This window comes from Corylus avellana, chromosome 1 (genome assembly GCF_965113065.1).
Source record: "Corylus avellana chromosome 1, dhCorAvel1.hap1.2, whole genome shotgun sequence".
Lineage (NCBI taxonomy): Eukaryota > Viridiplantae > Streptophyta > Magnoliopsida > Fagales > Betulaceae > Corylus > Corylus avellana.
The window spans coordinates 40014808-40027913 of record NC_142490.1 but is presented as its reverse complement, the minus strand read 5'-3'; the positions used below and the strand labels follow the sequence as shown (position 1 = coordinate 40027913).

Below are 13106 nucleotides of genomic sequence, written 5' to 3'. Positions count from 1 at the left end.
AGGGTTTGAGCCATAGTTCTCACAAAGCTCAAAACACTAAAATCAACATTTTCCATAAAAAGGTTGGCGGCTGTCTTGCTCCTCACGCACGGGTGCGCTCGATCGCAGCCCATGTGCGATTGATCGCAGGACTGCGATCGATCCTCTATGCTGGGCGCTCGATCGCAGGTGCGATCGAGGCTACTGCTTGTGAGCACGAGCGCACGCCTTGCGCTCGTCTTGGTCTTCACCTGTAGTGCGCTCGATCGCAGCTCCACTGCGATCGATCGCACTACCAGAGCATCCAGCTTTTCCCAAAATAGCTTTTTAAGCCCGAAACTTCCAAAATTGCTTCATTTTCTTCCAAAAGCCTATAAAAATAAAGAAACCACATAAAAGAACTAAAATGACATAAATTAATAAAAACTAAAGGATTAACAAATATAAGTTAAGAGCTAAAATATGAATATTTTGGCATTTAACACACCCACAAACTTACATATTGCTAGTCCTTTAGCAATACAAAACTAAAAACTAAATAGAAAAACAAAAAACAAAAAGATAAATCCATCTTTCGTGGGATGTACGATTGCATTTAGCATATGCAACAAGCCTTTTAAACCCCTATGAATTCCCTAGAGGACAAGTGAAGTCTCATGAGAGTTTTCCAAAAATGTTACCCATAAACATTATGCAAAAGTTCATGTTATCCAAAAATTAAGGTAAACTCAAGACCATGATTTTCATTCATTAGCAAGCTTAAAAAGATAAATTACATCTTCACAATGAATTGGAATTTCAAAGTTTAATTACTTACAAAAGACATGCTACATCATAACTTTGAAAACAGTGTAAAGTGAACTAGCACATAAATATGAAGCTTCCAATTACTTCTAATCAGTACAAAAAAAACACTTTCTCCCAGCGTTTCCAATTCCGGCGTTTTATAGAAACGCTGTCTAAAACATCATATGCCGGCGTGTTGTGCGGCCGCCGATAATGGGCCAGCAATGGCGGCGTTTTTAAATGAAACGCTGTCACTGGATCCGCGTTTGCCAAAAAAACGCCGTCCATTTTGGGGTAAGGTGTTTCTTTGGTAGAGTTTAATCTGAGGAGTTAATCCTAACTAGCTAAGAGATGGAACTAGGGCGAGAAGAAAGGAAGAAGGAGGAGATTGACGTACGTCTGGTTTGCGACAAGAGTCTGGTTTCCGAAAAGAGAAAGGAAGGAAGGGAAAATAGGTCTGCAGCTTATTCAATCAAGTTGGACACGTGGAGCTAATTGCATGGTGGATGAAATCAGCTGGCAAGCATAATTGGTATAATGCTTAACAGCTGGCAAGCATTATTATTATTTTATTTTAATGGGAAAAATATAAAATGGCCTCCCAAACTACCAGTCATTTGTAATTTAGCCCCCTAATGTTCAAAATGTAATAAAGTAGCCACCCAAACTACCAATCAGTTGTAATTTGGCCACTCCGTTAGTCAGCACCATTAAAATAGATGAAAAATGCAAAACGACGTCATTTTGTTGAGGTTAAGTTACTAAAATGCCATTTTTAGAAGAAAAAAAAAAAAAAAAAAAAAAAAAAAACCCACTAAACAGTGTCGTTTTGCTTTCAAAAAAATCCTTTGCACGACTACATATCATACTTCCGTCCAGCAGTTTCTCACTTCGTCTTCTACGTTAGGAACCCTTCCAGATAGATGAGCTTGAACGTTCCAAATCAGTTGGTCATACTAATGGCAGATAGATTGCATAACATATGATCTTGCTGTTTCGAGATTATCCATTATGTAATAATGAGAATAATGGGAGCCAATTATTTGTTCTCTCCCTGGTATCTTACTTATTCTTATGCACCTTCAGATCCAAACCTCCTGCCAAGCCTACCTCACCTTCAGATCCAATCCTCCTTACAATTCTCCAGCAACAATCGGCTTGCTCCTGGGCTCCGAACTCTCCCTTGTTGCCGACGCCAACAACATATCCAGCTTCGACACCATTCCGGCAGACACCCAGATCCTCATCCCGATCAATAATTGTTCATGTTCTGGTCCTTACTACCAGCACAATACCTCCTACAAGTTGAGCAGCAAGTCCGATACTTATTTCTTCGTCACCACCTACCAGGCCTTGATGGCCCAGAACCCTTACGGCGACCGCAATCTGACAATGGGGCTCAATCTGGAGGTCCCCCTCAGGTGTGCTTGCCCGACTCCAAACCAGACAGCTGCTGGAGTCAACTACTTGCTCACATATACGATCACCTGGGATGACGACATTTATTCTATTGCCCAACTATTCCGCGTGGACAAGCAGTGCGAACTCGACGCAAACCAGCTGCCTAACCAAACTGTCATTTTCCCTTTCACCCCCTTTCTGGTTCCCCTTAAGACCAAGCCTGCTCTAATTCACAAATCAGTTTCTCCGTCTCCACCGCCTCTTCCACCACCAGCCACCCCCATCAACACTGGCTCCGAGTCCGGGAACAACAACAACAAAAGGTGGGTATTCGTGGGTGTTGCCGTTGGAGCTTCTGCTTTGCTTCTTCTCTCCGCTTTTCTGCTTTGGTTATTCTGTCGCCGCCACCATGGCCACTCTCACAAGGAGGGACCCAAGCCAATTATTTGTTCTCTCCCTGGAAGGGTTCTGACGAAGAAGACGAAATGAGAAACTGCTGGAATATAATTGTCGTGCAAGGGATTTTTTTGAGAGCAAAACGACAACTTTTAATGGGCTTTTTTTTTTTTTAATTTGATTTTTTTTTTCAAAAAAGGCATTTTAGTAACTTAATATCAACAAAACGACGTCATTTTACATTTTCCGTCCATTTTAACAGTACTAACTAACGGAGTGGCCAAATTGCAACTGATTGATAGTTTGAGGGGCTATTTTATTACATTTTGAATATTAGGGGGTTAAATTGCAAATAACTGGTAGTTTGATGGGCCATTTTATATTTTTTCCTATTTTTATTTTTTGTAAGTAGCTGCAGACTATTTTTTGAAAGGGCGGATCTGCTTCACTACCGCATAGCGCTGCAGTAGTCCAACCCACTCACTCATTAAGTTTTGGGAAGGAAATAATTGTGGGTCCCACCCACTCGTTAAGTTTTTTAAAAAACATAATAAATAAATCATTAAAAATTAAAAAATATAAAACATTAATAAATAAAAAACTAAAAAAATTAAAAAAATCAAAAAAAAAAAAAAAAAAACCCCAAAGGCTCCAGCCACCTCGCATGGCCGGTCTGGGGTGGACAAACCACCCCATGACCATTGGGGGTGGTCCAGCCACCCCAAAAGGCAAAAAGGGCAGAAGAAAAAAAAAATTGGGTTTGGTTTTTGGGGTGGCCGGACCACCCCAAAAACCAAACAAGAACCAGATGGCAGATAAAAGACCTAACCAGCAGAAGACAGAGAAACAACCCACAGCCCAGCTGGATTGACCAAGATGATCAAGATGATTTTGTTTCGGGGTTCACAGATTCAGCAGATTTACCCAACAAATTCCAGAAAACTTTGATTCCAGACCTTGAAAAGTTGTCAAGCATCTCCAAACCTCAACAAAGCCAACAAAGAAATTACAAAGGGGTTCAAACCCATTGTCTCGGCCACCCCCCACGGCCGGTATGGAGTGGCCGAACCTCCTTCACTTTCTTCGTTACGAAGGAGGTGCCTCTCGCTACCTCCACCCAAGGACTCACAATCTACTTTTTTGTTTTATTGATTTACCATATTGTTTTATTGATTTCTGGAGCCAACCCTTTTGTTTTATTGATTTGTTTATAAATTTTAATTTTTAATGATTTGTTTATTATTTTTTAGAAATCTTATTTTTTTACTGCCCAAAACGGTACCATTTTGGGCAACTGCATCTGTGCTGTAGTTTTTCACTACTCACTACAAGAAATTAGGTCTTTAGGGGCGACTCAAAGTCGCCCCTAAAGGTCCTAAAGTGGACGCTGTTGCCAACAGCGTCGACTTTTCGACCCTAAAGGTGTCGACGCTAATAGTCCGACCCTAATGATCAAATGTCTGATTATCAGGGTCCACTTAAAAGTCGACCCTAATGATCACTTTTAGCGTCCACTTTATCGCCCCTAAAAGTCGCAATGTTTTGACCCTAAAGATGATGTAAACGGAAGCGAAAGTCGACCCTAATAGTCAAGCATTAGCGTCCACTTTTAGTTAACCATTAGGGTCCACTTTGTCGACCCTAATGGTCCTTTAAAAAAAAATAATAATAACTATCAGCGTCCAAACCAAAGTGGACGCTGATAGTTAACCATTAGGGTCGACTTTTGTCGACCCTAATGGTCCTAAAAAATTCTCAAGCAAATTAACTATCAGCGTCCACTTAGAGTTGACCCTAATGATCACTTTTAGCGTCCACTTTATCGACTCTAAAAGGCGCAATGTTTTGACCCTAAAGATGATGGAAGTAGTCGACGCTGATAGTCAACCATTAGCGTCCACTTTTGTGGACGCTAATGGTCCAAAAAAATTGAAAAAAAAAAAATTGACTATCAGCGTCCAAATTAAAGTGGACGCTGATAGTTAACCATTAGGGTCCACAAAGTCGACCCTAATGGTCCTAAAAAATCAAAAAAAAAAAAATCTGCGATCGATCGCACTTGGAGTGCGATCGATCGCAACGTCAGTAGGTTTTCGATCTCAAAATGTAGAAAACCTACTGACGTTGCGATCGATCGCACTCCAAGTGCGATCGATCGCAACGTCAGTAAGTTTTCTACATTTTGAGATCGATCGCACTGGAAATCGCACAATTGTGTGCGATGGATCGCAGTACCAGTAGGTTTTTTATATTTTGCGATCGATCACACTCCAAGTGCGATCGATCGCAAAACCAGGAAACAAATTCATATATTCGTGGAACTTAGATTTATCTTGGCTGCCTTAGAATCCATTTTGGGCTCTATTTTATAATCATTATATGGTGGTTTAAGAGATCCATTAAACCGAAAAATGATGTGCATGTTTGGCGGTAAGGATATCTTTTCCAACTTTCATCCTTGTTCAATTCGGTAGCTTACTTGAGAAAAGACAATAAAAAGAATATGGAGAGTTAATCATAGATTATGGTTATCTCATTCTGTTTAGGTAATACGTTTTTATTCCAATAACCTAAGCTAAGTGTTTTGGGTTAGGCAATTCTCCCACAGCTGCCCTGTATGCGTAAAAGAAATTGTAGCCGAATGAACTAACTTTCAGTTCATTCGGAAAAAAAATGACAAAACACTCTAAATGTCGGACAATGAATTCAATGCTCAGATGATCAAAGAACTCACAAGCCAGGATATAGTCATTACCTCCACGACATCCCCATTATTTGTACAAGAAAATCCAGAACCGTGTCTTTCAATAGAAGATGGTAAAAATAGCACTCCCAGCTGAAATAAGAACACACAGAAAATGGTAGAAATACAATGTCAATCCTTCAGTTGGAGCAATAAGGAAAAGACTCAATAATGTCAAAGGGGCAAATTATATAACCATTAATCCAAAGAAAAACAGTCTACGGATCTGAGGTTAGTTTTTAAACTATGTTCTTCAAACTTCATTATCTAACTTGCATTTTGTAACTTAATTCTCATCTTTCAGTTGGTGCAAATATTGATATACATACCTCATAAGAACGGATCATCAACTGAGAATTATTTTTCTGGAGGGCTCCCCAGGCAGCTTTGCTAAGATTTGATGAGGTCAGCAAGAACCAACTGTTGGGGAAGAGTAAAGTTCAAGGTCCATGCTTAATCTATGAAAATTTAATGACCCAACCAACAGGCATAATATGAACTCTTACGCGAATTTCTGATCATTATACCATGCGAATGTCTTTATATGTGGCATTGCACAACTGGAATATTGAAAAGAATTACTGTTAAGTATAATTAATAAAAATAATTAAAGAAACAAAAAATAGAAAGTAGGAACACTAAATATTGTGAATTTCTGAGTCAGAAGGTACAACACATCTAAGATAACAAATACCAAAAAAAATTATTAGTTTCTCTGGTTACCATTTTTTCACTAAATGCCTAAATGGTTATGAAATAACAAGAAGCCAACAAGTTCGTTCAGCAACTGACTAAATTTGATATTAGACTTCCAATCGAAATATACAACCTTAATTAGCATTTAAGGTACAAACTCTCTCTAGTGATGAGATATACATACGAGCGACCAGTGTGGCTTGCCTTCCACTTTGCCCAGTGATCTTCAAGAATTCTTTCTCCACATTCTTTAGTGGACTTGGAATGGCATTTCCAGCTGCATAACCCTGGGGAAGAAAGAAAGAAAGAACAAAAACAGAATTCACTCAGAATGTATAGAAATGGACAAATAGAAGAATCTAATATGGTATGCGTACTCTAAAATTTACATGAAAAAATTTGGAGTTAATCAATTTCTACATTGTAATTATTTTCTTGAGAAGAAATTGTCAACTTAAGTCAACTTGACACATCTTTCGTGAGTTCAAAATTACTTGATTAGTCCCAACTCATTGGAAAATGGGCATGATTAATAGGCTTTTTATGCATTTCAAAAATTCTTACTCGCCTTTGAAGTAAGAACTGTACAGTTGGCTTTAAGACATCTGGAAAATTTTAACAAATCATAGAACAAATTTATGTGTCAGCATCCAAGATGCTTCTATTATTTTTTTGGTAAGTCAAAGATGCTTCTATTATAATATTACAAAAACTTCAATGACCAGTTATTCTTAGAATTCATCTACAGTCAAGCCTTATGTTCATAAGGTGTTGAGTCTGTTGGCTATTGGCTTTACAATGGCTGTTCATAAGGTGTTTGAGTCTGTTGGCTATTGGCTTTACAATGGCTGTAAGTCTTATGCGTCCATCAATATAAGCATGAAATCAGCTGTCTACAACGATTGCTGAGTCTACCAAATACCCAACTACAGCGAATGTCCAAAACCTGGAAGAGGTTTTGCAAGATAACCATACCTAGCATGTAATGCAAGGTATGGTAAAAAGGTCTGCAAGAATGACCTACTTGTTAGTACCTCTAAAGAGCATCTGACGTCTTCCACAGTAGGCCATATAATACGTGGTTGCCCAAGACCAAGAGGAGTTTTATCTTCAGCAAAGCCTGATGACATCGAGGAAGCCAGCTCAGCCAGCCACTTCTCATCCAAAGAACCAAGAGAAGAGAACTGCAACAATACAAGATAATTAGCAAAATCCATTAAGAATTGGATACAGTGCCAGTTTTCTTAAAAATAGAAAACTAGATTAGCAAATCTAATCCATTAAGAATTAGATTTGCAGTATGTATAATAATCCTCACTCCCCGAGGATAGACAAGAAGCATGGCCTTCGAATGGTGTGTCCCAAATGAAATAGGCAGGGGCGGTTTGTGCAGAATCCAGTTTGCAGGCTTATTTCTCTAGAAAATATCAGAGTTACTAAGTAAGCATCTGTTTCCCCCAATCTAAACCTTTATGTATAGCAGAGGTTAGCATTTAATTGGAAGAAAAAAAAAAAGGGCAAACCTTCATATGATCCAATGTTCCATCACCTTCCCCATGAACGACCAACACATGAGGGATTTTTGCAAGTGTTGGACATGCTACAACAGGAAAAAGAAAAAGAAAGCATTACTTATAAAGGAATGTATGCATTGGATTCAAGAAAAATGCAATCATCAAATAGCTGATGAGATTAGCCCATAACTGCATCTAGATACAAAATAATACACAAACAGCAAATGAGAGTAAAAAATGCAGTGGAAGCGTAACAATAACAGGAACAAATTATGTAAGTGCAAATATTACTTGTAATATAGGCAACACATGTAGCAAACCTATCTGAGGAGCAGTGAAAAACCACCCAAAGAAGCAGAACAAATACCCATTTAAAAAAAAAAAAAAACCACAAACAGCATTAGCAAAAAGACCACTTGCTCATGAATAAAACTACCAGGTATTATCCCTGTAACCAAGGGCCAAAAAAAAATAACTATAGCAATCTGTATGCCTAACTCAAGAGTAATATAAACAAACAATAACAATGTGCAGATAAGTTTATCTTCAGCTCTTTCAAATTGCAACCTAGACATGGGAATTGGAAAATGATTTCAGATATTATAGGTGAAGTGCTTGTGTGTGCACACATGCACGCATTATTTACATTGATTTTATGGATTCAAAATAACTACTTCTCAACAGGATTTGTTAGTCTAAGATGTTGACAGTCTATCTCAAACAGAGGAAACAAAAGTAAACCAAGGATGAACCAAAGTGAACAGGACTCACCAGGTAACAACCAATCAATATCTACCATGTAATTTGAAAGGATAGCAATGAGAACATCCCCCTACCAAAGAAATAGCTGATTCAATAATCAAAACAAAAAAAAATAACCAATTTAACAATCAGCCAACTCTGTGGCTCCATATCTCCTACAATTTGTATGATAGTGTTATAGGCAATCCTTTATTTCTTTGAAAGTGATACAAACACCATCAATTTACATCAGAAAACTCTCGACTGAAAAAAAACTACATACTAAGTTTACAGATTAAAGCAGGCAGAAAACGCCTTTGCAGATTTTACAATATTGTTACCTGAATCACATCCCTTATAGAAACACAAGAGGTGTTCGCCCAAGCCGGCAGCCCTTTCACTTGCAAAAGGCGAAAGGTCCAAGGTAACTTATCATTAGGGACCTGAAAACGTTGGATAGCCTTCTCACTACTCTCTCCTTTTCCCAGGCTCTTCTTTTCCACCCCATCCTGTACAATTCAGACACAAAATGATGCCCCGGAATTAGCTCTATGATAGTACCGTTAACAATGGAAGCGCTTTTTCGAGAGCAAAGCTTCCTTCTTTTATTCCCGGAATTAACCACAATGGGATTCGTACCCTCCTACAATTCCCACTCTAAGAAATCAGTCAAACAATTGAAACAAAACCCCATATATAATTCTCTACAAGCAAAACGTAAATGGATTAGTGAGTCACCACAAACAAGTTGACCGAGCCATCGGCGGAAGCGGTTAGAGTGAGGTGCTTGCGGCTGAGCCTCTTGTCGGTCGCAGGGACACTGTTGCGGCCGATGACATTTGGGCCTTCGGAGAGAGTGAGCTTTGGGATTGATGTGTCTTCCTCTAGATTTTGAGTAAGAGGAACCAAAAATCCAATCTACAAAAATAAAAACGAAAGACAAATGTTCATTAGTGAGAGAGACAAAGAGATATATATCAGGTCTGTGATTAACGTAAAAAAATTGAATAAAACCTAAGAAAACAAAATGGAGAGAGAGAGGAGAACGAGAAAGAGGACCGAATGAGAGAGAACCTGGCTGTGCGTCTGCAACTAGAGGGAGAAAATACATGGTTGTGCGTCTGCAACTTTGAATCACATCTCTCTCTCTCGCGGTCTCATCTGTCAATCTTCGTTTGTCCGTCACTCTCTCTCTCTCTCTCTTGTGTCGATCTCTCTCTCTCTCGCTCTAGCTCTCTCTCCTGGTATTGTGCAGAATTGCAGAAGGCAGGGGATAACATGAGAAGAATGGGTTAGAGAGGCGAAGAAGAAAAAAGGGGGAGATACAAAAAAAAAAATTTCCAAAAATTTCATCCGCCGCGCCAATGGATCCCGCCTTCTAATTTGTACGAAACTGACATTTTTTTATCAGCGTCGACTTAGTCGACGCTGATAACCATACTATTAGCGTCAACCTATAATGTTGACGCTGATTGTCCACTTTTTAATTTTTTTTATTTGAACTTATTAAAACAATTATATTAGTTTTTTTTTTTTTTAAGTCAAAATTGATTGAAAAAAAAAAATTAATTTTTTGGGTCATAATTAGTAAAGTTTCCTAATTTTTGGGTCATAAATTTTAATTTTTTTTTTTTTTTAATTTTTTTTACCTACTCTTTAGGGGCGATAAAGTCGCCCCTAATAGTTACGCATTAGGGTCGACTTTCAAAGTCGACCCTAATGATGCGTCTTCAGCGTCCACTTTTAATGGACGCTATTGCTCATCAATTTTAATTTTTAATTTTTTTAAAAAATTTTTTTACCTACTCTTTAGGGGCGATAAAGTCGCCCCTAATAGTTAAGCATTAGGGTCGACTTTCAAAGTCGACCCTAATGATGGATCTTCAGCGTCCACTTTTAGTGGACGCTATTGCTCATCAATTTTAATTTTTAATTTTTTTTAATTGTTTTTTACCTACTTACCCATTAGGAAAGTCGACCCTAATGATGCATAAACAATTTTAGTACTCGAATATTGGGTTTGAACGTTCTGTTACTACGATCAATCGCACCTTGGGTGCGATCGATCGCAGCAACAGAAGATTCAAGCACATCTCATCAATTTTAATTTTAATTTTTTTTTTTTTTTTTACCTACTCTTTAGGGGCGATAAAGTCGCCCCTAATAGTTACGCATTAGGGTCGACTTTCAAAGTCGACCCTAATGATGCATCTTCAGCCTCCACTTTTAGTGGACGCTATTGCTCATCAATTTTAATTTTTAATTTTTTTTAAATTTTTTTTACCTACTCTTTAGGGGCGATAAAGTCGCCCCTAATAGTTAAGCATTAGGGTCGACATAGAAAGTCGACCCTAATGATGCATCTTCAGCGTCCACTTTTAGTGGACGCTATTACTCATCAATTTTAATTTTTAATTTTTTTTAATTGTTTTTTACCTACTCTTTAGGGGCGATAAAGTCGCCCCTAATAGTTAAGCATTAGGGTCGACTTTCAAAGTCGACCCTAATGATGCGTCTTTAGCGTCCACTTTTAGTGGACGCTATTGCTCATCAATTTTAATTTTTTATTTTTTTTAATTGTTTTTTACCTACTCTTTAGGGGCGATAAAGTCGCCCCTAATAGTTACCCATTAGAAAGTCGACCCTAATGATGCGTCTTTAGCGTCCACTTTTAGTGGACGCTATTGCTCATCAATTTTAATTTTTTATTTTTTTTAATTGTTTTTTACCTACTCTTTAGGGGCGATAAAGTCGCCCCTAATAATTACCCATTAGGAAGTCGACCCTAATGATGCGTCTTTAGCGTCCACTTTTAGTGGACGCTATTGCTCATCAATTTTAATTTTTAATTTTTTTTAATTGTTTTTTACCTACTCTTTAGGGGCGATAAAGTCGCCCCTAATAGTTACCCATTAGGGTCGACTTTGAAAGTCGACCCTAATGATGCGTCTTTAGCGTCCACTTTTAGTGAACGCTATTGCTCATCAATTTTAATTTTTTATTTTTTTTAATTGTTTTTTACCTACTCTTTAGGGGCGATAAAGTCGCCCCTAATAGTTACCCATTAGGGTCGACTTTCAAAGTCGACCCTAATGATGCGTCTTTAGCGTCCACTTTTAGTGGACACTATTGCTCATCAATTTTAATTTTTAATTTTTTTTTTAATTTTTTCTACGTACCCTTTAGGGTCGACTGTGTCAACCCTAATACTTAAGTATTAGGGTCGACTTTGAGAGTCGACCCTATTGATCTTTTTTTTTTTTTTTTTTTTTTTTTTTTAAGCTTTTAGCGTCCACTGAAGTGGACGCTATTGGTGTACTATCAGGGTCGACTATTGTGGACGCTAAAAGTTTTTTCTTGGCCCCTTAAGTTTTTCGCGCCCCTTTAATAATTCCCGCGTGTATATTAGGGTTGACTTATTAGCGTCCACTGTAAAGTGGACGCTAATAGTCAACCTTTCGACCCATTATTAGCGTCCACTTTTATGTGGACGCTAATAATTGACTATTAGGGGCGACTTTTAAAAGTCGCCCCTAATAGTTGAGTATTAGGGGCGACTATAAAGTCGCCCCTAATAAGTCGCCCCTAATGAGTCAGTTTCTTGTAGTGACTACACAAAAGTCGGATCCTAAAAGGGCAAGGCTTAAACAAAGATTTCTCCAAAATTTATGTTAATTTAATATGAAAGGGCAAGGCTTAAACGCCTTCTCCGAATCCTGAAAGGGCAAGCCAGATCCTGAAAATTAAGTTCAACTAAACGATTTAAATATTCAAAAATCTCTGCAAATCAACAGTACTCCTAAATCAAATCAATATCTTGCTCTGATCTTTTTCAGCAATATCATATACGATTTAATTAATTATATGACTAACATATTATATTTGTAAATTCCTACTGTTGTCATTAACAATTTAACATAATATTAATTCTTACTAAGAGAAAAGAAAAAAGAATTCAAAAAATAAAATAAAAGAGAGTGGGTTCAACTAATATTTATCTATGAAATTATTATTTATTTTAATTAATGTAATTTTCAAGGTAATGTGTTTAATGCAATTCAAGAATATTATAATTTTATGTTTAGGTTATTTAAATGTTGAGCAATTATTATACACATTTAAGGATAGTTAAGAAAAATTTGGTAATAAATCTTCAATTAAAAATAAAAAATTTATTTTAAAGAAGGAATTTTTTGTTTATTAGCATTCTCATATTTACATATTATAACTTAATATCAAATAATATTTGAAATATAAAAATACATTAAATTTGTATTTATTTTGTTTAATTCAATTTCTTAAGGTAATGTGTTTAATGAAATTCAAGATAAAAAAGGAAGACACATTCTTTGCCCATAAACGCAAGAGTCAAACAATATTAATGATTCAATATGGCCATATATAGCTTAAATAAGTGGATGTTGTGATCCTGAGCGTTAATTATGATAATCAATTTTAAAAGTTAACTTAAATCGTTGGATCAAATCTATAAGATTGAGCTCATGGTTATTTAAAGCACCATAAAATTTGCAGAGCATGAGGTGGCCTACAGCTGGATCCCATTTTCCCTTCACCAACGGGTCAGATTAAACAGAAAATAATCTAACGGCTCATATTAAAAATCAACATTGCATTTTTGGCCTTGGTAAGCGTTATCGTTAGGCACAGAGAAATTATTAACTGTGAGTTTCTCCACGTGCACTTACGCTCCACGTCGCCCAATGATTGATCCGAACTGTAAAATAAAAGATCTTAATTAGTTGATGATTAAAAGAAATCGTTGGATCTTTGTGCTTTGATGGACATGCGGGACATAAGATTATTGCCTTTTGAGTTTGTGCATATCCCAT

At 37.3% G+C, this 13106-nt stretch overlaps 1 protein-coding gene, 1 long non-coding RNA gene and 1 pseudogene across 2 annotated transcripts; 1 reads left to right on the top strand and 2 right to left on the bottom strand.

The window, feature by feature from the left end:
• The first annotated feature begins 950 nt into the window (after positions 1-950).
• LOC148589830 (protein LYK5-like) lies at positions 951-2655 on the top strand. Its single transcript, XM_088515333.1, has 2 exons — positions 951-1064; positions 1852-2655. Exons 1-2 carry the CDS (start codon positions 951-953, stop codon positions 2653-2655), a joined length of 918 nt encoding a protein of 305 aa, XP_088371459.1.
• A 2227-nt stretch (positions 2656-4882) lies between these two features.
• Positions 4883-5865, bottom strand: LOC148589829 (uncharacterized). Its single transcript, XR_015912655.1, has 3 exons — positions 5812-5865; positions 5635-5725; positions 4883-5398 (listed from the first exon to the last, which is right to left on the bottom strand). It is a non-coding gene; the product is annotated as an uncharacterized LOC148589829 (long non-coding RNA).
• Positions 5866-7259: 1394 nt separating this feature from the next.
• Positions 7260-13106, bottom strand: LOC132169821 (tyrosyl-DNA phosphodiesterase 1-like; annotated as a pseudogene).

Bases quoted from the DNA above. Each gene is read 5' to 3' on its own strand.
- LOC148589830 (XM_088515333.1), top strand. From the start codon at position 951: ATGCCGGCGTGTTGTGCGGCCGCCGATAATGGGCCAGCAATGGCGGCG. The intron at 1,065-1,851 runs GTGTTTCTTTGG...ATGCACCTTCAG, and splicing joins GCCGTCCATTTTGGGGTAAG to ATCCAAACCTCCTGCCAAGC.